Below are 25,672 nucleotides of genomic sequence, written 5' to 3' on the forward strand. Positions count from 1 at the left end.
TTCCTTCCCCATCTTTCTCTTTGACATGCTTTCTCTTTGTAGCCATGGCTGGCCTGGAATTGTCTATATAGACCAGGCTGGCCTAACTCACAGAGATCTGCCTGTTTCTGTGTCCCAAGTGTTAGGATTAAAAGTTTGTGTACACCTGTCTAACTTTCAGTGTTTTTGCAGTCCTGAGGCTGGAGCCCAGACTGCTCAGGAGGTTAATCATTAGCCTCCCAGATGACCTGTAGGGCATCCAGAATATGACCCTCCCTGTGCAATTAAGAAGCCTGCAGCTTATGAGCCACTGAGGGCTGGGAATGGGGTCCTCTGTTAATCTTCCCAGAATGATCTCAAGAGCACTTTTCCCCATTACTCCTCGAAATTCCTGGGATCCTAACTTCTGGCTTTAATTTTTTTTTCTTCCTCTCATGTTGCTAAGCACATGACCATACCAGCAGGTATCTAACACAGGGACTAGCCTGAGCCTTTCATTCTTTTGAAAGCACCCCCCAGCACCCTCTTTAAAGTGTAAATGACCCTGAGAAGTTCTGAATGATTAGCTGGATTGTGTGAACATTTTTTTCCCAGGCCACTGATAGCCTAAGAGGCTCTTTTAGTGGGGTGTGGGGAAAAGAGAGCCTGGAGCTGGGGAGGTTCCCAGGGTGCTCCTGTGTGTGTGTATGGTGTGTGTGGTGTGTCTCTCTGTGTCTCTGTGTGTGTGTGTGTGTTGTATATGTGTGTTTGTGTGTCTGTGTGTGTGTGTTTCCCTGGACTGTTGTTGCTGAGCAGTGTTGCATAGCTAGCCTGGCCTGGTGGTTCAAGCCTGTAACCTTCTGTTGATGCTGAGGCAGGATGATCACAAGTTCAAAGCCAGCCTGAGCTGTATTGAGTGATTTTAAGGTGAACCTGGCAACTAGTGGAGATCTTGTTTCAAAATAAGAAAGTACAAAAAGGACTGGGGATATGGCTATATATAGCCTGGGTCCTGGGTTCTGTTTCTATTAACAACAAAAGTATTGCAGAGTATGAAGGAGAATCTTCTGAGGGACCGGGACAGAGAGTTCAATGTGTAGAGTGCTTGCCTAGAATTCACAGGGCCCTGGGTTGGATTCCCACCTACTCCTACCAACTGGGGAAATCTGGTATAGAGACGTACCCCTGAAATCCCAGTCCTTGGGAGACGAAGACAGGCAAATCAGACATTCATGCTTATATTTTTACCTACATAGTTAGCATGAGGCCATCCTGGGCTAGAAACCAGATTTCACCCCCATCCCCAAGAACCTTCTGAATGTATTGCTATCAATACCACCGTTTTATAGATTAATACACGCAGATTGGAGGAGAGTGTATAATTCAGTTTCTGAAACATACTCAGTGAGTCTTCACACTGAAGTTTTCTGCCTGTTTGACAGAAGGGTAAACTGAGGAATGTCACTGCTGCACAGAGCCTCAGTGGTATAGGGAGCCTCTTGTATTTATTTTCTCCTGAGCCTGCATAGCCAGGCTGGGGCAGTGAGTGGCCCTTTCTGACCATCTCCAGAGGACTTGATGAGAAATCTGAAGAGTGCATCAGGCCTGAAAAGTGCATCAGACCTGACCCGTCTTTGCTGCCCTTAATTGTTGTCTAAAATCCTTTTTATTGAATTATCACTGTGTAATGGAAGAGTCAATGAAGAGTCATCACCGAGTTCCAAAGCTGGTGCTTGCTGGGCAAAAGAAAGCAAAGCCCCAAAGACTCCCTGCACCCAGCAATGCTATAAAATATGTATTTTTATGTAACGGGGAGGAAAAAAAAATAAACTGTGAGGCTGCCCCATGGGGGAGAAAACGCCCCTTTCTTTATTTCCATTATCTCTTTCAGGGCATGATCTGGGCAGGAGCTTCAGTGGGAAAGGAAATACCAGAGCCTTCTCCCTCAGAGCCTCCTGGTGGGCTAAGAGGCAGAGGGAGCCAAGAAGCAGAAACCAAAAGGCAAGACTATTAAAATGGAGGGGTCAGCCTGCAGGGAAGGCTGGCAGAATCAGTGTGGGTCATGTGGGCTAGAGACGGTACCGCTATAGATGAGGCTGTGCTCTCTGTGGGCTCAGGCTCACCATTAGCATTGTGGGAAATACCGATGGTCAGATAGTATTTCTGGGCCTTTCAAAGGAACAACCACCACACCTCAGTGATTGCTTTGGCCTTAGTACAGACAGGACTTGCCCAAGGTCGCACAGCCAGTGACTGGCAAGAATATTTTTTTGTAGTTTTTGGTTGCTTGTTCAGATTCTCAGGGCTCAGATCCAGTACGTAGCTGAGAAGGGTGGCTTTGAAGTTAAGATTTTTCTGCCTATGTGTAATGCCTCTGTGCCTGTTACACATAGGCACCACCAATACCTGGCTTATGCAGTGCTGAGGGTGGTACCCAGGGCCTCATTCATGGTAGGCATGCACTCTACAAACTGAGCCACATCCCTAGTCTCTGTTTTGCCAAGGCTGGACCAACAGGAGTGAGAGGCGCCTTTGTTTACATGTAGTTTTGATCCTAAAATTATGTACCAGGGACAGAGTCCTCTGATGAAGGTGCTGTCGGCTGCACCATGGCTCTGGGGAGGGAGAGCTAGAGTTCTGGTCTTTCCTTTAACACTGATTTGCTTCATGATATCAAGTTGTAGGTAAATAAAGGGTTTGAGCGACTTCTAAAGCATCTCTTCCAGCCCAGCATTAAAAAAAAAAAAAAAAAAAAAACTAATGGGAGAGAGCTGGAGAGATGGCTCAGTAGTTGAGAGCATTGACTGTCCTTCTAAAGGAAATCAGGTTCAAATCCCAGCACCTATATTGTCGTTCACAGCTGTCTGTAGTTACAGGTCCAGGAGAGCTGATACCCTCACATAGACATACATAGAGGGAGAGCACCCATGTAAATAAAACATCTTAAATAAATAAATAACCCAACGAAGCAGAACAACAACAAAATATTGGAAGTGGTGATTCGTATTGCACCCCCAGCATCTGGGATGCTGATGTGAGAGGATCCTAAGGTCAAAGCCAGTCTGAGCTACTTAGGAAAAACTTGTCCCAAAAAAACAGATAAGCAGGAGCCAGTCGTAATGGCTCATGCCTTTAATGTTAGTGCTTGGGAGCTAGCGGTAGTTGGATCTCTGTGAGTTCGAGGCCAGACTGGTCTACATAGTGAGTTCCAGGACATCTGGGACTAATAAAGAGACCCTTTCTCAAACAAACAATAACCAGACAAACAAAGGGCTGGGGAGATGGCTTAGTAGTTAAAAGGACTTGCTCTTCTTCCAGGGGCCAGAGTTTAGTTCCCACCCTGAGCAGCTGAAAGAGCCTTCAGTTCCTATTCCAGGGGAATCTAATCCATTGGCTTCCTCCCTGGCTCACTAACCTCCTTAGAACTGAAGAGAACAGATTTTAGTGGGGCAGTAAGGGAGTGGGTACCTATAGCTCTACCCCAGACGTGAGGAGGCTGAGAGACTGGACGATAATGAATTCAAAGCCATACTGGGCTACCCAGACTGTTTCAAAAGGGAGGGACAGGTGTTAGAAAATTAGATTAGCCTGGTCTGGTGCCCTACTTGTGCAAACCCCGCATTTGGGAAGCTGAAACAGGAGGATGGCTGAGGCTAAGACAATTCCTGGCTAACTTGGGCTGGAAAACAAAAAAAGGTTAATAAAACCTCCGGAGAGCTAGCTCAGCCAGTAAGGGCCGATGACAGCAATTCAATCCCAGGACCCTCTTGGTGGACCCTCGGTCTGTGGCACATGCTTTTGCGAGTACACGATTGCGCGCGCGTGCACGCGTGTACACGTACACACACACACACACACACACACACACACACACACGTTAAAATGTCATTTAAAATCCTTAGGACAATTTAAATCAAACCAAACAAACTCAACCAACCAAACAAAATAAATACAGACAAAACAGAAACCTAGATGAAGAGTAAAGTCCTTTGTAACTCCAAGTCTCAGCGGGCCAGGTTAGGATTCGAACGACCGCGGAATAGGAAGTCTCCCAGGTCACCAACTACAGACAAGGGTGGAGGAAGTTGGGGGCCTTGCGGGCTCCTTGGTTGCCACCTGCAGGTGCGTCCCCAGCCAATCAGCGGCGCCGGGGGCGGTGCCTGCGGACTCACCTGGCGGCCGCAGCCTCTGCCTAGCTCACTGGTGTGGGAGCCGCGGCGCACTGCTGAGTTCTCGGGAACTTCTGCTCGACTCCAGCCCGGCCTAACCCGGCCCTGCCCGACCGCACCCGAGCTCAGTGTTTGCTCGGCGTCCGCCCGGCCAGCCATGGGAGCCCGGTGCCGCATCTTCTCTGCGCTCCTGCTCCTGCTGCAGGTATGTGGAGGGTCCTGACTCGGAACCCGTGACCCGCTTCGCTGTGTTTTCCCGCCTGCTGCGGTCCCGCTTCCCTTCCAAGAAAGTTGGGGTCCAGTGGGCCAGATCGCCCTGGAGGCTGCGCGGTGCGGGGTTGAGTGCTGGGGAGTGGGAGGGAGGTCCAGGAGAGCAGGGAGTAGCCGCCTTTCGCGCAGGTTCCCAGGTGGGGGCGCGCCACGCTGCGGGCTCCCGGGACCCCGATTGATCAGGGTCCCTGTTTGAGACGGACGGAGCAGGATGGGGGCCTGCCTGTAGAAGGTGGGGGGCAGAAGTAGCACGGACGATCCGAGATCAGGAAAAGGATTTTAGTACCATAAAAGCACCTGCCACGTGAGGGAGGGACCGTAGATTAGGGATGGACTCTCAGGGGTAAGAGAGGAGTCCGTGTGAGTGCCTTGAGACGGTTCGGAGTCTAAGGAAAGTTGTGTCCGGAAGAGTGAAGGCATCTCCAGTGAGATGCAAATGGAGTTAGGAGTGGAAGGTGGACTAGTTTGCCAGGTGGTGGCCCCAGATGTCCCCTCCCCCAAAGGCTCCCGGAGCTCGGCGGCTGGTTTCGGGATAAGCGTCTCTGCCCCGAGGGGGGTCCTCCCACTAATCCCGACGCCCCGGGCGAGGGAAGGGTTACTCTTGGTTTCGGTGTGGGCTGCCGAGAACCCCCCCCCCCCATTCACCAGTTTGTCTACCTTCCCTCCACCCCAGGTCTCCTCGTGGCTTTGTCAGAAGTTGGAGCCGGAGCCCTGCAGTCCCGGCTTCAGTTCCGAGGTCTACACCTTCCTGCTGTCGGAGACGAACCTGGAGAAAAACCACGTCCTGGGCAGAGGTAAGGGAGCTCCGCTGGTGTTGCTCGGCTGAGTGGGGCTGGGTCGGGAAGGCGCCAAGAAATTGTGCTACTTTGCCCGTAGGATGGAGTGGGCAAAACTCGCCCTTGGGATTTACGCAGAATTGGGAGTCTATCTATCGATTGTGGTTGATCAAGGTAGATATGTCTGGCTCTGCTATTTATACAGGGCAAAAATGGGCCAAGGGTATTTAGAGGTCGTCGTATTTCTCCAACTGATTACGGGAGCCGGTTTATCGTTCCAGACCGCCAAACCTGCTTGCTGGGTAGGGCCTGTTGGACTGTATTTCCATTTAATGATGAGCAATTGGAGGCTCAAAGAGTGACTTCACGGGGTCAGTAGGGCAGGCATTTGAACCGGGATTTCACTCCCACTATTTAGATATAGTCACTAAGGAACCGGCTCGTAATGACTTGTGGTTTTTGTTCATATAGATGAAAATACTTGATACAGGTATTGCCTTCCCAAGGAATATTTTTAATTATTTTACTTTCTTTAAGAAAAAAAAAAGGTAGCTCTGACTCATACATTCAAGCACTCAGTATATCTATTCAGGTCTTATTGTGATAATCTAGAATTTTCTTTAACTGTTGAGCATGGCTGTGAACAAGGCAAGAGGACCAGGTTTGTTGTTTTTGGTTTTTTTAATTCACTTCCCTAATTTCCAGGTGCTTTTTTTTTGCACCAAAATGACCTCTTTTCTTATAAGGAGTGTAGTCGATATCAAAATCGTGATAAACAAAAAAGAATACTTTAAAAAGGAGAAGTCACGCACAATCCCTTTCTGGGAATACTTTGACCAAGTTTGTTCTTCCAGCCATAAGCCACCTAAAAAATCTATTAACAATCATGATGGTGCCTAAAGCTTTGCTGTGAGCTTTGGAGGTTGGGCCCGGGTTTGGTGGTGCATTTTACAGAGAAATAGCAGCTCAATTGCTTAGTCTTAACTTGCTTTTCTGAGACCTGACTGGTTTCACAGAGCTTCCTGTGGGTCCAGAAAGGCTGCCGTCTTTTGGCCTTGAGGTTGGATTGGTCAGAGATCCTTCAGCCGGTCTCTACTTGATTCCTGCCCAAGGAATAATTGAGCCTCTGGTAGGTTGCTGAGAGCATTTCAGGTGCCCTTCACTGGAACTTTGGGATGGGATGTTTCCAAGGGTGGCAGTGAGTGTCTGAGAATAGTCACTCTGTGTTGAGCTGGGCAGGCTTGGAAATAGGAGTGCTTTTATATGTATGTGTGTGTATATATATATATATATATATATATATATATATATATTGGCGATCTCAATGCAAGTGCTGGTTACTTGATTTACATAGCTGCATAGCTGTGCCTTAGTTAGGACAGTCTTTGTTAGCAATGCTGAAGATGAAGCCTTCGGCCTGTTACATGTTAGCCAGGCACTTTACTACCGGGGCGTTAGTTGGGTTTGTTTCATTGTTTTTGAGACAGGATCTCCCTATGTGACGTGGGCTGGTCTGAAATTCACAATTTGATTCTCCTGCTTCCAACTCCGGAGTGCCGGGATTACAGGCTCACTTTGGCATGAACTTGGTTTCTGTCTTGCACTTCTTAAGCACTAGAGTCTAGTCATTAACACCACTGGGCATCAGTGACAAGATCACTTAAAATGGATAGTGCCCGAGAGGCGAGTGTGTCATTTCCCTAAAGTAAAAATGAGAACTTCTGGAGGGAGGACGACATTCCAGTCAGTCCTCAAGGAACTTGGGAGCCTGGCTGGTGTCTGTCTGTATTTGGCCTGAAGCATCTATGGCTGGTCCTCCTTTTTCCCATTTCCTTTTCTCTCACAAACAAATGAGAGTGAAAGCCTGTGTGGTGAGCACCTGGGAGGCTGGGGCAGGAGGCTTGCTCAAAGCTGGAGGTTTGAGGTCAGGCTGGTCTCTGTAGTGAGTTACAGACTAACTTGGGCTACAGAGTGAGATGAAACCTTTTCTAAAAGAACAAGAAAGAAAAGAGGAAGAAAGGAAGGGAAGGAAGAGAGAGAGAGAGAAGGTTGAAGGAAGGAGGGCTAGATACTTGTGTGCGTTTGGGAAAAACACAGTCCATTGAAATTGAGGACCGAGGTCTTGAGGTAGGGGGAGCTGAGAGTGGCTGGCGATGATGGAGATAGAGCTTGCCCCGAGGAGGTGGGAGTTAGAGAGGCCCCCTCCCCCGCGCTGGTGGTTTAGGTGGGAGAAGCAACTTCCACACAGCATCCCACAAGCTTCCAAGCTTCTCATGGCTAGTTCTAGTTCCCTTTATGTCTGAGGCTCCACCATTATTTACTAGGGGTCTAATTGGTAAGTGGAGTGTGGGATTGCTCTAGATCAGAGGTATCTTCCCAGAAACCACACACTGCACCCCAGAAACTGCTTTGTGTAAAGAATTGCCTTCATTTAGGAAGGTGGAGACACTCTTTGGACCTCCTGGGGAAACAGGATTGTGGCATTGGGTCTGCTATGCTGATAATCTGACAGTGGTGGCTAAAAGGTCGCAAATAGGCTTTGATGTGGTTTGTTAGTATCCCTACGCCCCAAGAGCTCGCCTGTAGATTCTCTGGCTTCTAAAATGCAGAATCTTCAAAACTCAAACCCAAAAACCCCTCCACTATCTAAGCATATTCTTTAGTTAGGGGGATTTGTCTATTCTGTTTTTGGTTTTTGTTTGTTTTTGAGACAGGATCTCACTATGTAGCCTTAGCCGGCCTAGGGTTCGCTATTGTAGACCAGGCTACCCCTGAACCTCCAAGAGGTCCCTCTGCTTCTGCTTCCTGAGTGCTGCGGCAGACACCAGTTGCGCCTGTTCTGTTTCTATTTGTTTCTGTTTTTTGAGGCAGGGTCACAGGTAGCTCAGGCTGGCCTCCAACTCTGTAGTGGAGGATGACTAAGTTTGTGATCTTTTTGCTCCTACTTTCTCAGGGCTGGGATACGAGTGTGGGCCACCATGTAGGTTCTTGTTGTTTTTAAGCTGATTCAGTGTTTGTTTTTTATTTTTTTTAATATGTGTGCATGTGTGTCATTTTTCTCAGGGGCTACGCTAATCTCTGCCCTCTTCTAATTTTAGTCTGTGTGCTCCAGAGTGAAGTTGTGGTTTTATTGAGACAGGGTCTAACCTGGGCTGGTACAGAACTCACAGTGTAGCCCAGATCAGCCTTTGAACTCCTGGTGATCCTCCTGCCTCAGTCTCTTGAATGTTGGGATTCCCAACAATAATCACCAAGTCCTGTTTAAGCTGCTTTGGAGTTGGTTATTTTCCTTTTTCTTTCTTTCTTTCTTTCTTTCTTTCTTTCTTTCTTTCTTTCTTTCTTTCTTTCTTTCTTTTTTTTTAAGCACAAACTTTTCAGGGATCTAGGCTAACAGCCTTTGCCTTTCAGAGCTCCTAGACTCACACATGAAGTTACATCCACGTGGACTGATGAAAATCCTTTAATTGGTGGCTTCTACAGCTTTACTGTGTCTGTAGGACAAACAGGCCTGTTGGGCTTCGGTTATTTGATGGATTGACCTAGTTCCCAGTCCCACCTGTGTGGACTAAATACACCCATTTCTTCTCCATTCTGAGGGATGTGCTGAAAGCTGCCTTAGCCGGTGAGAAAAGCAAACATGGAAACCTGCTTTAGGATCACCTTACATCATCAGATACCCACTCTCCACCCCCAGCTTCCTGAACTTCCCCTAATTACTCATGCGGGTGACAGGGCTCATGTGGGCCATCCCACGAAGAAACTAGTGGCTGCCTTTCTGTCCTTGCTTTTGTGTCTCAGAGGAGTGTAGGTGGTGAGGTCACAGGCTAAGCCAGGCCATTTAAGGAAAGCCCTCAGTTCTAGCCTGGCCCTCTCTGCCAGGTGGATATGGAAATCCCTGTTTACTCTCTGGGGCTTTTTATTGGCTGAAATGCTCACCTTGGTATCTGTTACACATTCCCTTCCAAGAGCAGCCCTAGATAAGCCAGGTGTGGAGACAATCAGCTCTTGAGATCTCTCAGAAGCTGCCAAACCCCTAAAATCAGCAAGAGACACCCATCATAGTCCAGACTCGGCCATTTGGGGTCCTATTCTGCTTCACCCTGATCTCTCTTCAGGGCATAAAGTTTTCCAAGGAGAAGAATGAAAGCAGTATAGCAGGCCGTTGAGGGAAGTATAGAAAGGCTCAGGTTGAACGACAGTAGCTGCTACCAATGTGACTTTACATAAATGAGTCAGTTTATTGCTGTGAGACTCAGTTTGCTCATCTGTTGAGTGGGGGAAAATCATATATTTGTTGTGTTATATGCATTGGTGCATATTTAATTAGTAAACACCTGGTGCTAGTTGTAGCATGGGCTGTCCATATTGAGTTACTGTTTTATGCCAGCACTAGGCTAGACTCTGGGCTAAAGCAATGAATAAGACTTAGATGGCTGAACATAAATATGGGGGGGGGGAATGCATGAATGTAAAGAAAGCAAGTATAAGAAGGGCCAGTGAGTTGGGTGTGGTGGTTCACTCAGGTGACTCAGCCAGGCAGATCTCTTGAGTTCAAGGCCAGTCAGGGCTATACAGAAATCAAATTAGTGGGGAAAGGCACCTGCCACCAAGCTTGAAGACCTGAATTTGGTCCGAAGGACCCACATGGTAGGAAAGAAATGACTTCCAAAAGGTCAGTCTCTAATCTCCACAGGCATACATGAGTGTACACTCATCATGTTTGTTTTAAAGCTGAGTATGGTGGTGCATGCATTTAATCCTGGTTCAAGGTCAGCCTGGTCTACATAGGAAATTCCAGGCTCCATAGGTCTATATATATGGTGAGACCTGTGTTAAAGGAAGATTATAAGAAAGAAAGTCTTGAACTCCTCCACACCCTGACTATGGTCCTCCCTCATCACGGCTGTTGCTAAACTCCGTCTCCACTATGACCTACTTCCTGATAGCCTGGGCAAGACCATTTGTAAAGATAAAATAGCTTTGTCTGGATAAACAACTCTAGGAAGGAGAAACTGCAGGTTGTACAGCCTTAATAGTACCCAAAACCATCTATATAAGCCTCAAGTTCCTCTTCACCTTTCACAGACACCCCTCCCCTATGGGACAGTGTCTGTCTGTCCTGCGCTGTTTGAAAAACAGTCCAGTCTGTTGAGGTCAGTCTCCAGTCTTTTTTCTGCTTCCTGTCTCTAAGTTGCTTCAGAGATTTACCAAGAATCACTAAATAAAGCCAAGTGTGGTAGTCCATACCTGTATCCCAGTGCTTCAAACGCTGAGGCAGAAGGATCTCAAGTTATGAGGCTAGCCTGGGCTACCTGTGGAATCCTGCCTTTTGCAGGAGAGCTTTTAAAAAAGCTGATCATGGTGGAATATAAGGCCAGGAGGATTGACTTTAAGGACAATCTGATGATGTAGTGGGTTTCAGGCTAGCTAGGGCTACATACTGAGACCCTGTTTTAGGAAGAGGAGGAGGAAACAGAAGAAAAAAAGTAAATAATAATTTCTTAGGCACCCAATAGGCCTGCAAATCTCGTTTTGAACAAACAAATGGATGCATGAGTCAACCTTTGCTAGCTTGGCTCCATTCTGTGTCCCCAGAGCAGCCCTGGCCTGGTGGGTAAGTGAGCAGGGCACAGTAGGTCCTCTGGAATCTCTAATTGAACTTGTGAAGGCTCTGCCCAGCAGTCTCCCTGGAACCTGAGCCTGGCCCTAGGCTTGTCCTTGGAGATGTGTCAAACCAAGCACTTCTCTCTTGAGAGCTTCTGAGGCCACAGAAGGGACACATCAAACCCGGATTTGGAAATGAACAGTTAGTCTTTTTAAAGTGATTTTCTTCCATGGACGAAATTTCTATTTTATTTTTTTTGAGACTCACTTGGGTAACCTTGGCTGGCCCTAGGGCTCCCTAGGCCATTTGGTCAGAGATTTGCCTGCTTCTTGCCTGGGTGTTGATATATAGGCATACCACTCTATGCCTGGCGCCCTGCATTCGAGCTAGCTGGGAACTCATGTGGTGTTGGCTTAGAATGTTAGGTCCTTTTGCTTACATTTCCTAAGTGCTGGAATAATCAGTGTGCACACCACCCAACAGCACTAGCTTAGAGGTACTCTTGCCAGGACTGCCTTCTCTAAGCCTTAGTTTTCCCATCTGTAAAGTGGATATAACCATATGCACATATATACTGATGCGCATACGTGTATCAGACGCTCAGTGAATACTTAGCATAAGGACCCCCTGTAGGTCCTCCTATAAGACTTTCCCTTTTCATTATCAGCTTGGTTCTAAAGTTGGTTGAAAGTTCCCCTAAGCTCTCTCCCGCCCTGCAAACCAGCCAAACCAGTTTCCTCTTTCTCCTTGCTTCTGTACTAAGCAAACACGGCTTTGCAAACGGTTGACCAGGAGCTTGCCTTTGTTAGACAAGGAAGTCTAGTGGCATTTTCTTCCCTGCTGTGCTAGGAGTGGGTTTGCTGTGCATTAGAAAGGGTTCAAACCGGCCCGGGAAGTAGGGCCCAGAGTAGCTGGGGGTTGGGAATTCAGGATGGCCTCAAGTTTGTTTCAAAAACCTGTTTTTAGAACTATTTAATAATACACATGCTTAAGGATACCTATCTATTGACCCATTACAAAATGCTCTCTGGCCCAGCTTTTGAGACTAGTTCACCCCTTATGGATAAGAATTGAGTCATCTAGGGCCATTCACAAATACAGATTTACCCTCCTACAAATTTACTGGACCTCAAACTCATAAAGCCTCCCAAGTGCTAGGATTTGAAAGGCTGGCAATACCACACCGGATGGACACACATTCATTTTCCTAGCAGACCAGGAGTTAGGTCACAAGTGTTTGATGAGTAAACACCTGGTGCCAGCCAGGGCGTGGGCATCTGGCTACTTCACCCTGAGGCCCAGGATCTAAGAGCACTCTTGGTCACTGGTGTCAGGGGACCCAGAAATGTAGCCAGTGCATCAGAGATCCAGCCTCTATCCTCAGGGAGGTTCAGGAAAAATCTCTGCTTACCGAGACTTCTGTAGGGAATGTGGGAGGAGGGGCTAGCAGGAATGATCGGTTTTACCTGCTGGGCCTGGTTAAAAGGGTGTGGCCAGGCACCATGAAGGAAAGTTTCCTCCAGGACCTTGGGTCTTTTTCTCTTCTGGTGAGGGCTTTCTTTTTCTATTCACCACCCTACCTCTTGGGTTTTCCAGACAGGTGTTCCCTATGTATCCGTAGCTGTCCTGGAACTTGCTCTGTAGACTGGGCCAGCCTCGAACTCATGATGAACAAATGTTTACATATGGCTGGCACTGAGACTTCCTCTTCGTCCTTTCTCCTCATTCAGGGCTTCCCAGCACAAATTTCTCCTGGGTAGCCTTCTCAAGATCTTCAGGGGAAAAGGCAGAAATAGTCTTGGGGTGTGGCTCTATGGTCAGGCCAATCCTAATGAGTGTAAGGCTCTGGCTTTGATTCCTAGCACTGAGGAAAAGCAGAAGCAGAAATCTTCACCAGTTTTCCACTGCCTGTCCCCAAACTCCCTACTGTGGCACCCACTTCCTTTCCTGAGGCAAGGTATTTCCTCCTCCCACCCATGGAGATATCTCTGAGCCTCAATCTCACTAATTTTGTGATGTTAAAATTCAGTCATTTGCCTTTGGGAGGGCTTGTCCCTTTTGCTTCAGCTTGGGGCTGTTTTCACAGCCTTTCCCTTCATTGCTATGGGGACCCTAACCCCTAGAAGACCTAACTCCTAGGAAGGCCCTCTGTCTTAGAGGTACATCCCCATTCTTTTGCTTTTTAACAACTTAAGACAGGCTCTCACTGTTTCCCAAGCTGGTTTTGAGCCTGCTCTGTGGCCTCAGCCCACATTCTAGGACTTGATGGTGGGTCTGACTAAGCCTCTTTACCCTCACATACATGATACCTGACCAGGTCTCTGTCTTTTTCAATTTTCTGGATCCTATTGGGGGAAGGAGGGGAGATCTTCCTTCTGACATGGGGAGGTGGGAAGGAAAACGGCCACACCTCTAACAAGTTATGTTCCAACTAGGATTTGCTTAGGGCACATAAGCCAGACAGATGGGGGAGGTGCATGCAAGAGGCGTGCAGGGGACAATGCTTAGATGCTACCACTAGGACTTCATGTGTACCTGAAGATGAACCTGTTCTCCATGAGCAAGCTCATAAATGGCGACCAGCACAGGCCTCCTATGGGATAATTGGCCTAGTCCTAGATAATAATTACTTAGCTTTGTAATTAGGAGAGCTTGTAAGAAGCCGAAAGTGTTTCAGATTTATTTTACCTGGACAAGTCCAAGACTAAACTAACACCTGTTTCTGTGGTTTGGCATGCGGACCCATCTGTTTCCAAAGGAGGTCCTTCAGCTGCTGCTTTCTGGTTCCCTTCCCCGCTCCCCTTCCTCCCATCATCGCCATTTCTCCATCCAGGGTCTCATGTAGCCATGGCTGGCCTAGATGGAACTTACTATGTACAAGTGGCTGGCTGCAAACTCAGGGGCATCTACTTGCCTCCACCTTCCAAGTGCTGAGATTAAAGGCGTGTTCTACTACGCTAGGGCAGAGCCATAAGTTCTTTAAAAAATTAAATTAGGAAGTATTAATCCCGTTTTAAATTGCCCGGGATTCCCTGTTTTTACACTGATTAAAAAAAACCTGCCCATGACTTCCAAGGCTCTGGTGCCCTGTCCCTCCCATCACAGCCCATGGCTTGGGTCTTCATTTTTCTCCACTCCCCACATGTTCTTTGTTCAGATGCTTTGCTTCCTGATTGTATTCAGTATACCATGGTAGTTCAGGCTGAGGCTGGTTTTGAACTCCTAATACTCCTGCCCAGGAGTAGTAGCATCTCAGGTGTATACAACCAACCTATTACCTGTTTGTGAAGTCTGTACCACCCACCTGTGTCCTGCAAAGCTTTGCTAAAATGTTGCCCATTCAATGAGGACTCCCCTCTTTATATTTCTGTGGCCCCCTCGCCACCCCCCATTTTTGGTGGCATTGGGGATGAGACACAGGGCCTTGTGCAGACTATGCAAGTCCCCTATTGCTCAGCCACGTCCCCAGCTTTTCCTCGCCACTTGCCACCGCTGACCCTGTCATGTGGCTTGTGCATTTTCTCAGTTCACAGTCTTCCATAAAAACACAGGTTCTAAGAGGTCAGGGCATTCTGTGTCGTCGGTTCTTGAGCTGTATTTCAGGCAGAACAGAGGCTAGGCCACAGCAAGTTCTTAGACCTCATCTGTTGAAGGAGTGAGAGGTTCAGAAGGTATATATATATCATTCTGTACAATTCTTTTTAGAAGCTATGCTGTGTGTGTGTTTCCCCTAAGATAAAATGGGGTCCAGTGACATGGCTCAGAGTAGACGTAAATGTTGCACCTCTTGGCATCCTGAGTTTGATTTTCCAGAATCCAGTTATCCTGTGGCTTCTACATGTGCACCATGCCCCCATCCCTGTACATCTATCTATTTCTCCCTCTCCCCCTCCCTCTTCTTCCTTCTCTCTCTCTCCCTTCCCCCTTTCTTTTTCCCTCTCTCTGTCTCTCTCTGTCTCTGTCTCTCTCTCTCTCTCTCTCTCACACACACACACACACACATATATATACATACACCAGACTAGCAAAGATACAGTGGGTTGTTGGAGTGTGAGCACATGAGGCAGGGATGCTATGTTCTCAGGCCCTGTGTTTGTTTCTTCTTGGCACCCCTGGTTTCTCTGAGCCCTGCACAGCTACAGTATAATCTTACCTAATTGTCTTGTTACAAAGAAGTTTGCTGCCCAGAGTCTAAAGGTCAAACTAGTCACTTGGGCCTCACACTTCTGGGTGTAAGGAGGCACCAGATGCAAATCTCAAGGAACACCCGTCTGCCTTTCTGTTGTCAGGCAGCACTTCCCTGAAGCAGGCTCTCAGTTATGCCCTCTCACCTCCACCCTGCAGCCCATTAATTGTTCAGAACCTTCTTGGCAGGTCCTAGCGTCTTGGAAGGAGCTTGACACGAGATGTAGAAAGCTCAAAGACAAAAAATGCAAAGCCACGCCCATCAAGCTCTAGTTCTCGGAGTTAAGAGTTAAGACCCATTCAGTTGACCAATCAATATCCACGGAGAGTAGAGTTCTACATCCTTATGGAAGACACACACCACTCTGTTTCATGGGTAGAGGTGCCAAATCAAAATACAGGACATTCTTTTTGAGACAAGGTCTTACCATGTAGCCTTTGGTCTGGACCTGGCTATGTAAACCATGCTGCCCTGGAACTCACAGAGATTCTCTAGCTTCTGCCTCCCAAGTGCTAGGATTAGTGAATATTTAGCATAAGGACCCCCTGCAGGTCCTCCTATAAGACTTACCCTTTTCATTGGCATGCGGACCAATGAAACCACTTACACACGTAGTACACACCCAGGAATAAAATCAAAACAAATAAAAAGAAAAAAATGTTGTGAAATAGCTCTGTAGTAGAGTGCTTGCCTATTTATTCATGCATCTGTCTGTCTGTCTATTCTGAAACAGGATTTTTCTTTGTAGCTCTGGCTGATCTACCTTCCTCTGCCTCTGGAGCACCAGGGTTAAAGGTCTGTGCCACCAACACCCATCTGGGCTATAGGTTTAAACCCAGTATGCGTTTAAAAACACTGAAGCTATTGGGCCTTGCATAGTTAGATTGTGGGTGCTGACCTTCCACGCTTTCAAGTACATATTGGTAGCATTCACTGAACAAGCCTGAGGGCTGGGAACAGCCCTGGCTTCTTTCAAAGGGTATCAGATTCAAACCAGAATCGAATGCTCTTTCCCAGCCACCCCACCTCTTGGCTTGTTGCCTAAGAAAAATGGCTCTAGTCTGGTTCCCCAAGTGCTCTCATTCTCATGGCTGTCAGGAGAGATTGTCCATTTCCATCACAACCTCTGGGGCACTGCCCTGGTGACCTGCTGCTGATGTAGAAATGTAGAAGCCAACGAGAGACTTCAGACTGCAGATTTCCTCCCCCACAGATTCCTCACAGTGACTGCGTGGGAGTGTTTGAAAAGTGAACAAGCTGACCAGCTTGTTTATGGGAAACTTGCGGCTTTCCTATCAGAAAACGTCATTCATTGAGTCGGAGTGGGATGTACCTGGGTACTGTAACAGGTGGGGCAGGGTCCTGAGTCAGAGAGAGGCCTCACCTGGTCAAGGTTTCTCTTTCAGAGAGTGAACCAACCATGACGTCACCCATCTGGATCTACACCCTTTCAGGGTGTCTGTCTCCTTAGAAGAAAGCAGGCATCTAAAAGGGAAACAAATTGGAAAGAGGACAAAACAACGGGAAAAAGCCAAAGAGAAAGCTCAAGAGACACAGACACAGAGGCACACAGGAGTTCCATATAAAAACACAAAACCCGGAAGCCATGATATATGTAAATGACCTGTAAGATTAGAAACAAATGTCCTGGCACAACATTACGAGACAACTTCCAAAGATGCTGTTGGGTTTGTTCTGTGTTGGCTATCTACGGCTGGCCATGGGTCCTACCCTTAAGAGTGGTTTGTTTTTCCACTGAGACATACTTAGAGAAATCTTAGTTCTTCATTTGCTAGTGGTTATCAGTTAGATAGCTTCTGGTTGGGGTGGGGCCCTGTGTCCACTTTTCTCAGCTCCAAGGCCCCGTTTGGTGCAGACCCATGCAGACCCCATACATGCTGCTACAGTCTCGAGTTAATACATGTATTGTTCAGTTGTGTTTCGAAGGACTCTTTTCTTTAATGTCCTTCAATCCCCCCCTTTGCTGGGTTACCTGGGCCTCGCTAAGGGGAGGGATTTGGTATAGAAATTCCATTTAGGGTTGATTGTTCCTAGGAGCCTCACTCTACATATTATCGGTTCCTTTTCCTGACTTCCTGCTTAGGAGTTTTGCAGACATGGCTGGTGTTGATGAAGTTCACATAGCCAGTTTCATGACCGCCCAGCTCTCAGGCTTGACGTTGTGACTAAATCCATGGAGAAAGTCCATAAAGTAAACAGGATGTATTTCTTTGTAATTGACATCTGAAACTCCCCCCCCCTTTTTAAAAAAGATTTATTTATGTGAGTACACTGTCCCCTCTCTTTAGACACACCAGAAGAAGGCCTTGGAATACATGATAGATAGTTGTGAGCTACGATGTGGTTGCTGGGAATCGAACTCAGGACCTCTGCAAGAGCAGTCAGTGCTCTTAACCATTGAGCCGTCTCTCCAGCTCTACATTCTCCTGTTATCTTAGCTATTGGAGAGACTGAGGCAGGAGGATTTAGCCTGAAAGTTTAGGGTGATTCTGGGTAGCAGGAGGAGTCTCACAGTGAAGAGGAAAGGACCAAGCCCTTTGTGCTCCTCACAGGTGGGAGTCTCTGGGCTCAGGTTGGAGCCTTTGGTTTTGAAACTTCCTTGTCCTCCACCTCAGCTGGTGTTTCTTCTGGAGTCTGTTATGATTTTTCCCCTTTCCCCCTTCTGTGGCTAATCCTTTCACTTGAACAATGGGAGTCCTTAAAACCTGGGAAGGAAATAAATACCTTTCAGATGACACCCTGTCTTAAGGAAGAAAAAGCCTAGGGACCCCCCCCCCCCATCATCAAGTGTCAGGTTAATTAACAGATGTCTAGATGACTCTCAAGCATTTGCTCTTTCTTCAGCTGGGGAAGTTACTGGAGTAACATAGAGTGATAGTTAGCTGGGGGTGGGGGTTGGGGGATCGGGAGAGGGCCTGTGCAGCCAGAACATACCAGCTCCTCGCCATTGGACCTCAACAAATCGCTTAAACGTTAGTCCCTCTGTCCCTTTACCTGTGGTAACCTGTGGAAGGGGATAGGGAGCCAGTGAGCTAACATTCATTCACTTTTGCTTTCAGTGCCTGGTGCCTATGGAGAGTTTTGAGTTTTGGGATAAGGTCTCTATCTACAGCTCAGGCAGGCTTTAGAATGATTATGTACCGTGGATTGGATTGGATTGGACTGGCCTCTAACTTGAGGTGATCCCCATGTCCCCAGTGCTGGCATTATAGGTATAGGCTGCTTTGTCCTGCGGTTTTAGTAGCCATATTCTATTGGTTGTCACATAGGATTCTGCAGGTTAGTTATTCTCTTGCTTATCCTTCCGCCTGAATGCCCCAGGAGGCAGATGGTGCTGGGCATCGAATTGGGGTCCTCTACAAGAACAGTATGCGCTCCTAACCACTGCACCACCTTTCCAGCCCGCTCTAGTTCTTTAGTTTGTACATAAACTAGCAAATTCAGGGAATGCGGAGGAACTAGCCAGGAGGTCAGAACCAGACTTGCAACATTTTTACCAAACAATAGCTACAGTGTTCTTGCTGTGTGTTGACTGAATACCCAACTAGCTGTTGATGTGTGATTTTTAATCTTTGCACCAATTTTAAAGTACTTACTATACAATTATATTTCTAAATCATAGTAGAAGCTTGTAAAAGCTGCTCACCAACTCAGGGGTCCCCGGAGAGAACTGCATGGTAAAGGTGCTCTCAACCCACATCCACCCTTCCCTGCGTTCAGCAGTGCCTCTCTGAGAATGTTCACTTTCAATCCCAGGAAGGACCCTGAGGTCCCCTCCATTGCAGTCCCTTTCTGTCTCTGCTTGGTCCTTTGGGTACTTAGAGCTCAAGCTCCTTCCTGCCCCCTAATGAAACCTGGAACCAAAGGGTGTTACTTTGAACTCCCCTTGAAATCTGGTCACCTGGAGGTAGAAGTGGGCAGTGCTTCTCCCAGCTCCTTTTAATCACCATTTTCTTTCTTCTTCTTTTTCTTCTTTTTTTCCTTTTCCAAATTACTACCTATGAGTTTCTAATAATCACTTTGGGAGTGGGAGGTGGTGTGAAGGGTAAAGCGGTTAACTCTGAGTGCCACAGACAGCTGGAGGAAAGAAACTCACAGCCCTGTGAGCAGTAGCGGAGGGGAAGGTGTGCATAGTTACAGAGCACCAGGAAGTTAATAGCTGGGGAGGATGGGGGCGACGGAGCATGTTCACCTCACCATCACATGAGCAACTATTTTGTTTTCTTTACATGTTTTCTAAACCTTAAATTCTGTAAGTCTGAAAGTCATTGCTGGGGGGGAGGGGTGGGTGGGGTCTCTCCCTTCCAATCTAAATGGTGATCAGAGATAAGGAAACTCCCAAGGTCTCAGCTCCTCCCCTGACTCAGTTTCCCATAACCAACTCCACATGACTCTAGTGGACACCTACCTGGTGCCCCCCCTTCGTCTTTTGAATGGAGTTTTCCATAAATAAGAATATAAAACTGCTTCCCAACAGGCCTTGGACAATTTTGTCAGTGTGTGGGAACACCTATCCCTTCTCCATAGGAAAGGTGGTTTTGCTACTTCAGGCGGCCACAGGCACCTCCTCCTCTGCACCTCGTGAGGGCCTCCTGGGAGTTTTGTGTTGGTCACAAGCCTTGCATGTCCCAAGGGGGTCTGGAGATGGATCTGAGGTGGTGGGAAGTGCTGGAGTGCCAAGTTATCAGACAATGGGCACATTGAGAGTGCAGGTGGGGCCAGGCCTGTGTGGGCTGGAGCAGCTGTTGAAGCCTCAGGCGGCTCAGCGGGCGCTGCTCATGAGAGGGAAGAGGCAGTCACTGTGCTGGCTGAGAGGGGAGAGCTACAATAAGCCAAAACGTGTGGGGGTAATTCCCCCTCTCCAAGGTTGCAGAGCAAAGGGATGCTTTACTGATGACTCACATAAAAGGGCGGGGTCTGTGAGCAAACTTCCTGTTGGAAATTTGTTCTTGGTACCTGACAAGGTCTTACCAGGTCATAGAGTCTCAGAGCTGGGACCAGTTAGGATGCCATCAAGGTTGGAGAACCTGGAAGTCTGGAGTAGCGAGATCTTCCCATTACTGCCCCAGGCTAGCTGGAAACCAGGGCAGCAGGGGGTGGGGTGGGGGCTGGGGGTTGTTCCCTATGCCTCAGAGAGGCCTGCATGGTCAGACCAGGTCTGGTACAACCTCTGGGGCTGGGGCTGCTCTTTGACTGACCTAAGTAATTGCCCAACATTCACTCCTTTCTTCCAGCACCCTCCCCCCCTTCCACCAGTTTCTAGATTCTTCTAGAAGCTCATCTCAGCAAATGGCACTATCCACTCTTAGCAGCCATCTTTTTGTTTTCTTGTTTGCTGATTCTGTGCCTGAAGATTGAGAGCTGTGATGGGAGAGCTCAGAGGCTTGGGGCGCAGCTGAGAACCAGATCATGGTGTCTGCACGCTGCAGCAAATTCTGCAGCGTTTGTTCACAGGGGTGGGCAGTCAGTAAAGATTGGCATATAAAACACTGGGTTTGAGGGTAGCATGTTTTGGGAAAGTGGGTCTGAATTGGGAGGTGCTGGGGAGCACTGGGGAAGTCTGAAGTCCTCACGCAAGGGAACATTTAGGTGAAGACTTAGGACTGGAGTATAGGGAAAGGTGTTGCTGCCTAAGGGAACAGCCAGGACAGAGCCTGTGGAGTCGGGTAGGTGGTGGGCAGTAGGAGGAACACAGAGATAGGTGGCACTGTATAGAGGCCCTGGCACCATTTTATGGCAAGGGCTTGATGACCCCTACTAGCCTGATTTCCCCCCTCCACTACAGGCAGTAGAGTCTAGTGGCTAATGGCTTGGACACCAGCCTCTGACTGCTCGGGTTCCCAGTTGGTCAGAGTGTGTGCCCTCCCTTGGGTTCTGATCCAGGTGACATAGGGTGGGAGCCCTGATTCACATTTGAGATAGTGCCGCTAGGTTCCCTGCCACCAGCTGGCACATTCTGTCTTCCAGCAGCATTTGGCTTTGTGCCCAGCTGCTTGGCCTGTTAGGTCAGCTCATTGGAGGCTTCCTCCAGGAAGCCTTCTTGGAACTCCATTCTCTTGGCTTTTTTCCAAGAGGGAAGTTCACCGGCTTCTCCTGTTTCTTCAGAGTAGCACCTGGTGTCTCAAGTGCCAGATAAGCAGTTAGGAGAGGTGTGAACAGGAGGAGGTCATTAGAGAAGAGTCCTATTCTTTTCCGGCTTTGTTCTTCTCATCTAACTCTGTGTGTGTGTGTGTGTGTGTGTGTGTGTGTGTGTGTGTGTGTGTGTGTGAGAGAGTGAGCTTTAAAGGGTCTATTTATTCTTGGGTATGATAGCACAATACTACTCAGGACTGTAATGCTTACTCAACACTGCGCACAGGAGGTTGAGGCAGGGAAGCTCAGAGGTTAGAAGCCAGCCTGGGCTACATAGGGAAGTGGGAAAGGGCGGTTTATTCTTTCCGTCACCACTGAAGCTATTTGCTTCCTAAAAACCCAGCTTAGCTGAGAGTGTGCTCCCTCTGCTTTTTGCTTTGGGTGAGCCTGTGCTAGCCCACGGGGATTTTACAGACAGCTTGTGGAAAATGTGGGCATTTTGGTTCTCCTGTCATCGGGTGGGGAGGGGGAGGGCCAGGTTATGCAGAATGTACCAGTAGGTCCATTGCTGAGGAGACAGGAATGAATGTCAGGGGATGGACTAGGAGGTTACACTTCTAATTCTTTTATTGCTGCAGTTCTTCCTGCCTCTCCTCAGTCCCATTTTACAGACAGGAGACTAGGTTTAGAGAGGCAGGCTAGAGTAGTGGGTGGAAGGGCCAGGTGACACCTTCGAGGGGCACAAAGGAGCCAGATGACTGGGGGGAAGGGAGTCAACCTCCAACCCTCTTGTCTTTGGCTCCATCTTTGGAAATGCTGAGTAGTTAATTAGCAACTATTAGTGGGTTTTCGGCAGGATCTCTGCAGAATCCCTGGGAAACCCTTCTTTACTTTTAATGAGGTGCTTGTCTCTTCCGTGCTGGGAATGAGTCTGGGGCCACCTGCATCCTAGGCAATCACTCTACTACTAAGCTGTGTGCTCTGTCTGCCCACACTCCAGGTTGTCTGTCCACCTCTGTTGGGGTTTCAGGTGTGTACCACCCCTGTAGCGCTTCAAAGTGCTGGAATGCAGGCTGGTAACTAAGGAAAATTGTGTCCTCCTCTACCCAACTCCATCCCTAGGGACTCTGATTTATATATTTGGGATGAGGTCTGTCTAGGACTCTGAATTTTAACTTTTAGTTATTTTATAGCACCAAGGATTGATACAAGGCTTCTGGTACACTAGGTAAGTGTTCTGTCTCCCAGGTCCCTCCCCCCCTTTTTGCTTCTAACAGGGTCTTTACTAGCCTTGGGCAGTCTGGAACTCAATGTGTAGACTAGGATAGCCTCAAATTCCTAATGGTCTGCCTACCTCTGCCTCTTGAACTGGAGTTGTGGAGGGTCTTTTTGGTTCTACTAATAGGACCATCTTGACCAGGACTCAAGTTCCCAAGCCTCAGCCGGGGAGTAACACACCAAGAAAGCTTAAAAGTGTAGACTCTAGCTGGATGTGGTCTTTGACTCTGGCACTCAGGAAGCAAAAGCATGTGAGATCTCTGTGAGTTCCAGGCTACTCTGCTCTGTATAGCCAGTTCCAGGGCTACATAGAGAGACCATGTTCTCCCCAAAACAGGCCTGTCTATCTTAGAAAATAGAGGCCAGAGACCTGTGGGTAGTTGAAGGTTTGATGGTTTATTCAGAAACCCCCCTCATGGTTCTTGACTTGGGAAGTGAGGAAAAGCCACATCAAGTTGTCAACAAGGTGTGTGTGCCAGTGTGCAAATGTGTCTGTCTGCATTGGATGGAACCAGTTGGTCTTCAGTGCTTCTCTTTGCATATGTATATATGTGTATTCTCATACATTCACGTTCGAGCATGTGTGTTCTCGGACAAGTGTATGTGTGTATGCGTGTCCTGAGACTCTGGAGTCTTCTCTAACTGCATTCTCCCTAATTCATTAAAGTCTCTCTAAATGGAGCCCAGAGCTCTCAGCTTGCCTCAGGGGTTCCCTATCTCCACTTCCTGAGGTGCTTTCATCCCTGTTCAACACTGGTTCTTGGGATCCAAACTCTAGTCCTCACAATTCTACATCAAGCATATTTTATTTTATTTTGCTTCAAGTGTGCTATTGTAGTCAAGGATAACACTGAACTTTGGGTTCTCCTGCATCCGTTTATGGACACATATTTTCCCCAAGGGAAATTCCCCTTGAGAAGAGACATGACTCACCCCTGAAGCCGAATCAGGTCTAAAGTGGAAGTGAGTCTCGGGGGTCCTTCAAGGAAGGGAGACAATGGCTGCACTCTGTACCCTCCTCCTCCCTGTCCTTCATTTCTTTCTTCTGTTTGAGCGCTGAGTGACTGGAAGTTGTATGTAGGTTGGCTGGTCCTGATCTTGTGCCTTTGCTTCCTAAGCGCTGAGTCATCTGTCCTGAAAAACAGATATATGCAGGCAAGACATGTGTGACAGAATTCCAGAGGACTTAGAGGAGAGTTTGATAGCCCAGGGACACTGGTTCTGTCCATCTAGCCTTCTGTCTGCTTTTTCTTCTCATTGGGAGAGCGGCTTGATTAATCCACCCTAGTGGGTGACTTTACAAATTAGCTTGCTTGGCCTTGGACTGAGGTATCTATAAACACAGCTCCCTGGTTTATGAGTTGCCCAGCCCAAGGTTAAAATCCATGGCTAACTAAGCCCCGCTGTTGTCTGGGAGAAGCCAGTGTGAAACTCAAACTGAACAGAGAACAGATCTAACCTGGAGATAAGACAGCCACAGTTTCAGTTTTGGGCAGGGCCAGGAATTTCAGCACTTTATTATAGATGGGGGGTTATGTGGTTTTTCTTTCTATGGGTGTGTCCATGCACTGATTTCGTTTATGATTCATTGATTTGGGGTTTGATAGCAGGTCCAGTGAACATAAAATGCATTTCAGATATTTGATCTTAAATGTATTCCTGGTACTTTTTTTGTTTTTTGTTTTTAGACAGGGTTTCTCTTTGTCCTGGCTGTCCTAGAACTCATTCTATAGACCAGACTGGCCTCAAACTCCAAAGATTCATGTGCTTCTATTTTCCCAGTATTGAAATTAAAGGCATGCACCACACTGCCCAGATATACTGTGGTATTTTAGGAAGAGCAATTAGTCATGAGCCTGACAGTTTTTCACATTTATTTGTTTTGCTTGTAACAAGTTAACCAGTGACAGGTTTGCTTTACTTCTCTTTGTGTCTCTGTCTCTATCTCTTTTTTATAAGATTTATTTATTTTATGTATATAAGTCCATTGTCACTGTCTTTAGACATACCAGAAGAAGGCATCAGAGAGCCATTACAGATGTTGTGAGCCACCATGTAGTTGCTGGGAATTGAACTCAGGACCTCTGGAAGAGCAGTCAGTGCTCTTAACCACTGAGTCATCTCTCCAGCCCTCTTTCTCTCTTTCGTTAAGACAGGGGTCTCATGTAGCTCTGGTTGACTTCAAACTCACTATTTAGCCAGCAGGGCCTTTAGCTCCTGATCTTCCTGACTGTACGTTCTGAGTGCTGGGATTACAGGCCTGACCTTCCCTTTGAAGAAACTTTGGCTTGTATCTGGAGATCAGTATCTCTGACCTATTACTGTGGAAGCCTTAAGGTCATTTGATTGTCTTGTGATGGAGCCTGAAGAGCCAGACCAGAGAACGGTCTCCATTTGGCTCATACACTGGAATGCTTACCAGGGAGTGACACTATTTGAAAGGATTAGAAGGATTAGGAGGAAGTGTGTCACTGGAGGTGGCCTTTGAGGTTTCAAAAAACCTGTGTGTGTGTGTGTCTGTCTGTCTGTCTGTGTCTGTCTGTCTGTCTTTGGATCAGGTTGTAGCTCTCAGCTACTGCTGCAGCATCATGTGAGCCACCGTGCCCTCTGCCATGATGATAATGGTCTGAACTTTTGAAACTGCTAGGCAAGTCCCCATTTAAATTAAATGCTTTCTCTGATTCATTGATATGAGTTCCCTCAGTCACGTGCCTCTCTCTAGCCATAGAACGGTGACTAGGACAACCAGCAGTGCTTGAAAAGTGGGGAAGTTGAGGTTTTCCTAGCAGTGGGAATTTTCTGTGTCCTGATGCCGGTGTCCTCTTTAAGACTAAACTGAGAGCTTTGCTCCTTTGCTGCTTCACGGCTTTCATGCTTACCTGCTCCAGTGAAGAGTTTGTTTACATCCATATCTCAGGCACAGGGGAAAACACAAAGGGAAAATGAAGAGGAGGGTTGAGTGAGTGCCTTACAGCTTAGAACTCTGCAGAAAGCAGACCACAAATTTGCCTCTGTTCCTGCCAGCCAAAATAAAGAGGGAAATTTGATCAGCCCCTTCACTGGGTTTCAGTGTGTTGGGCAGTAGAAAGCTGTCTGGCTCCTCTAGAGAGCTCTTGCTTCTTTGCAGTTCCAGCCACTCTTAATGTGCCAGACTGCCTTTGCAGCTGTCTTTATTAGATAACTAATACTTGTGTGGACAACATTGCACAGTAGAGGGCAAAGATTTAAGTCATGTGTGTCACCACCTACATAACTCCATGGGAAGTGTTTTTGCATCCGTTCCCCGGGAAGTAAGATCTGTCTTATCTAATACAGTATAAATTTATACCATAGCAAT

General features: G+C 47.5%; 1 protein-coding gene across 1 annotated transcript in view; it reads left to right on the top strand.

Annotated features, from left to right (window-relative positions):
* The first annotated feature begins 4,205 nt into the window (after nt 1-4,205).
* Nucleotides 4,206-25,672, top strand: part of CDH1 (cadherin 1) — a 61,418-nt gene continuing 39,951 nt past the window's right edge. The window contains exons 1-2 of the mRNA XM_080937006.1: nt 4,206-4,332; nt 5,071-5,191. Coding sequence (XP_080793132.1) covers nt 4,285-4,332; nt 5,071-5,191 — 169 coding nt within the window. The 5' untranslated portion in view covers nt 4,206-4,284. The remainder of the gene's footprint in view (nt 4,333-5,070; nt 5,192-25,672) is intronic.

Source organism: Micromys minutus (genome assembly GCF_963924665.1).
Source record: "Micromys minutus genome assembly, chromosome: 24".
Taxonomy (NCBI): domain Eukaryota; kingdom Metazoa; phylum Chordata; class Mammalia; order Rodentia; family Muridae; genus Micromys; species Micromys minutus.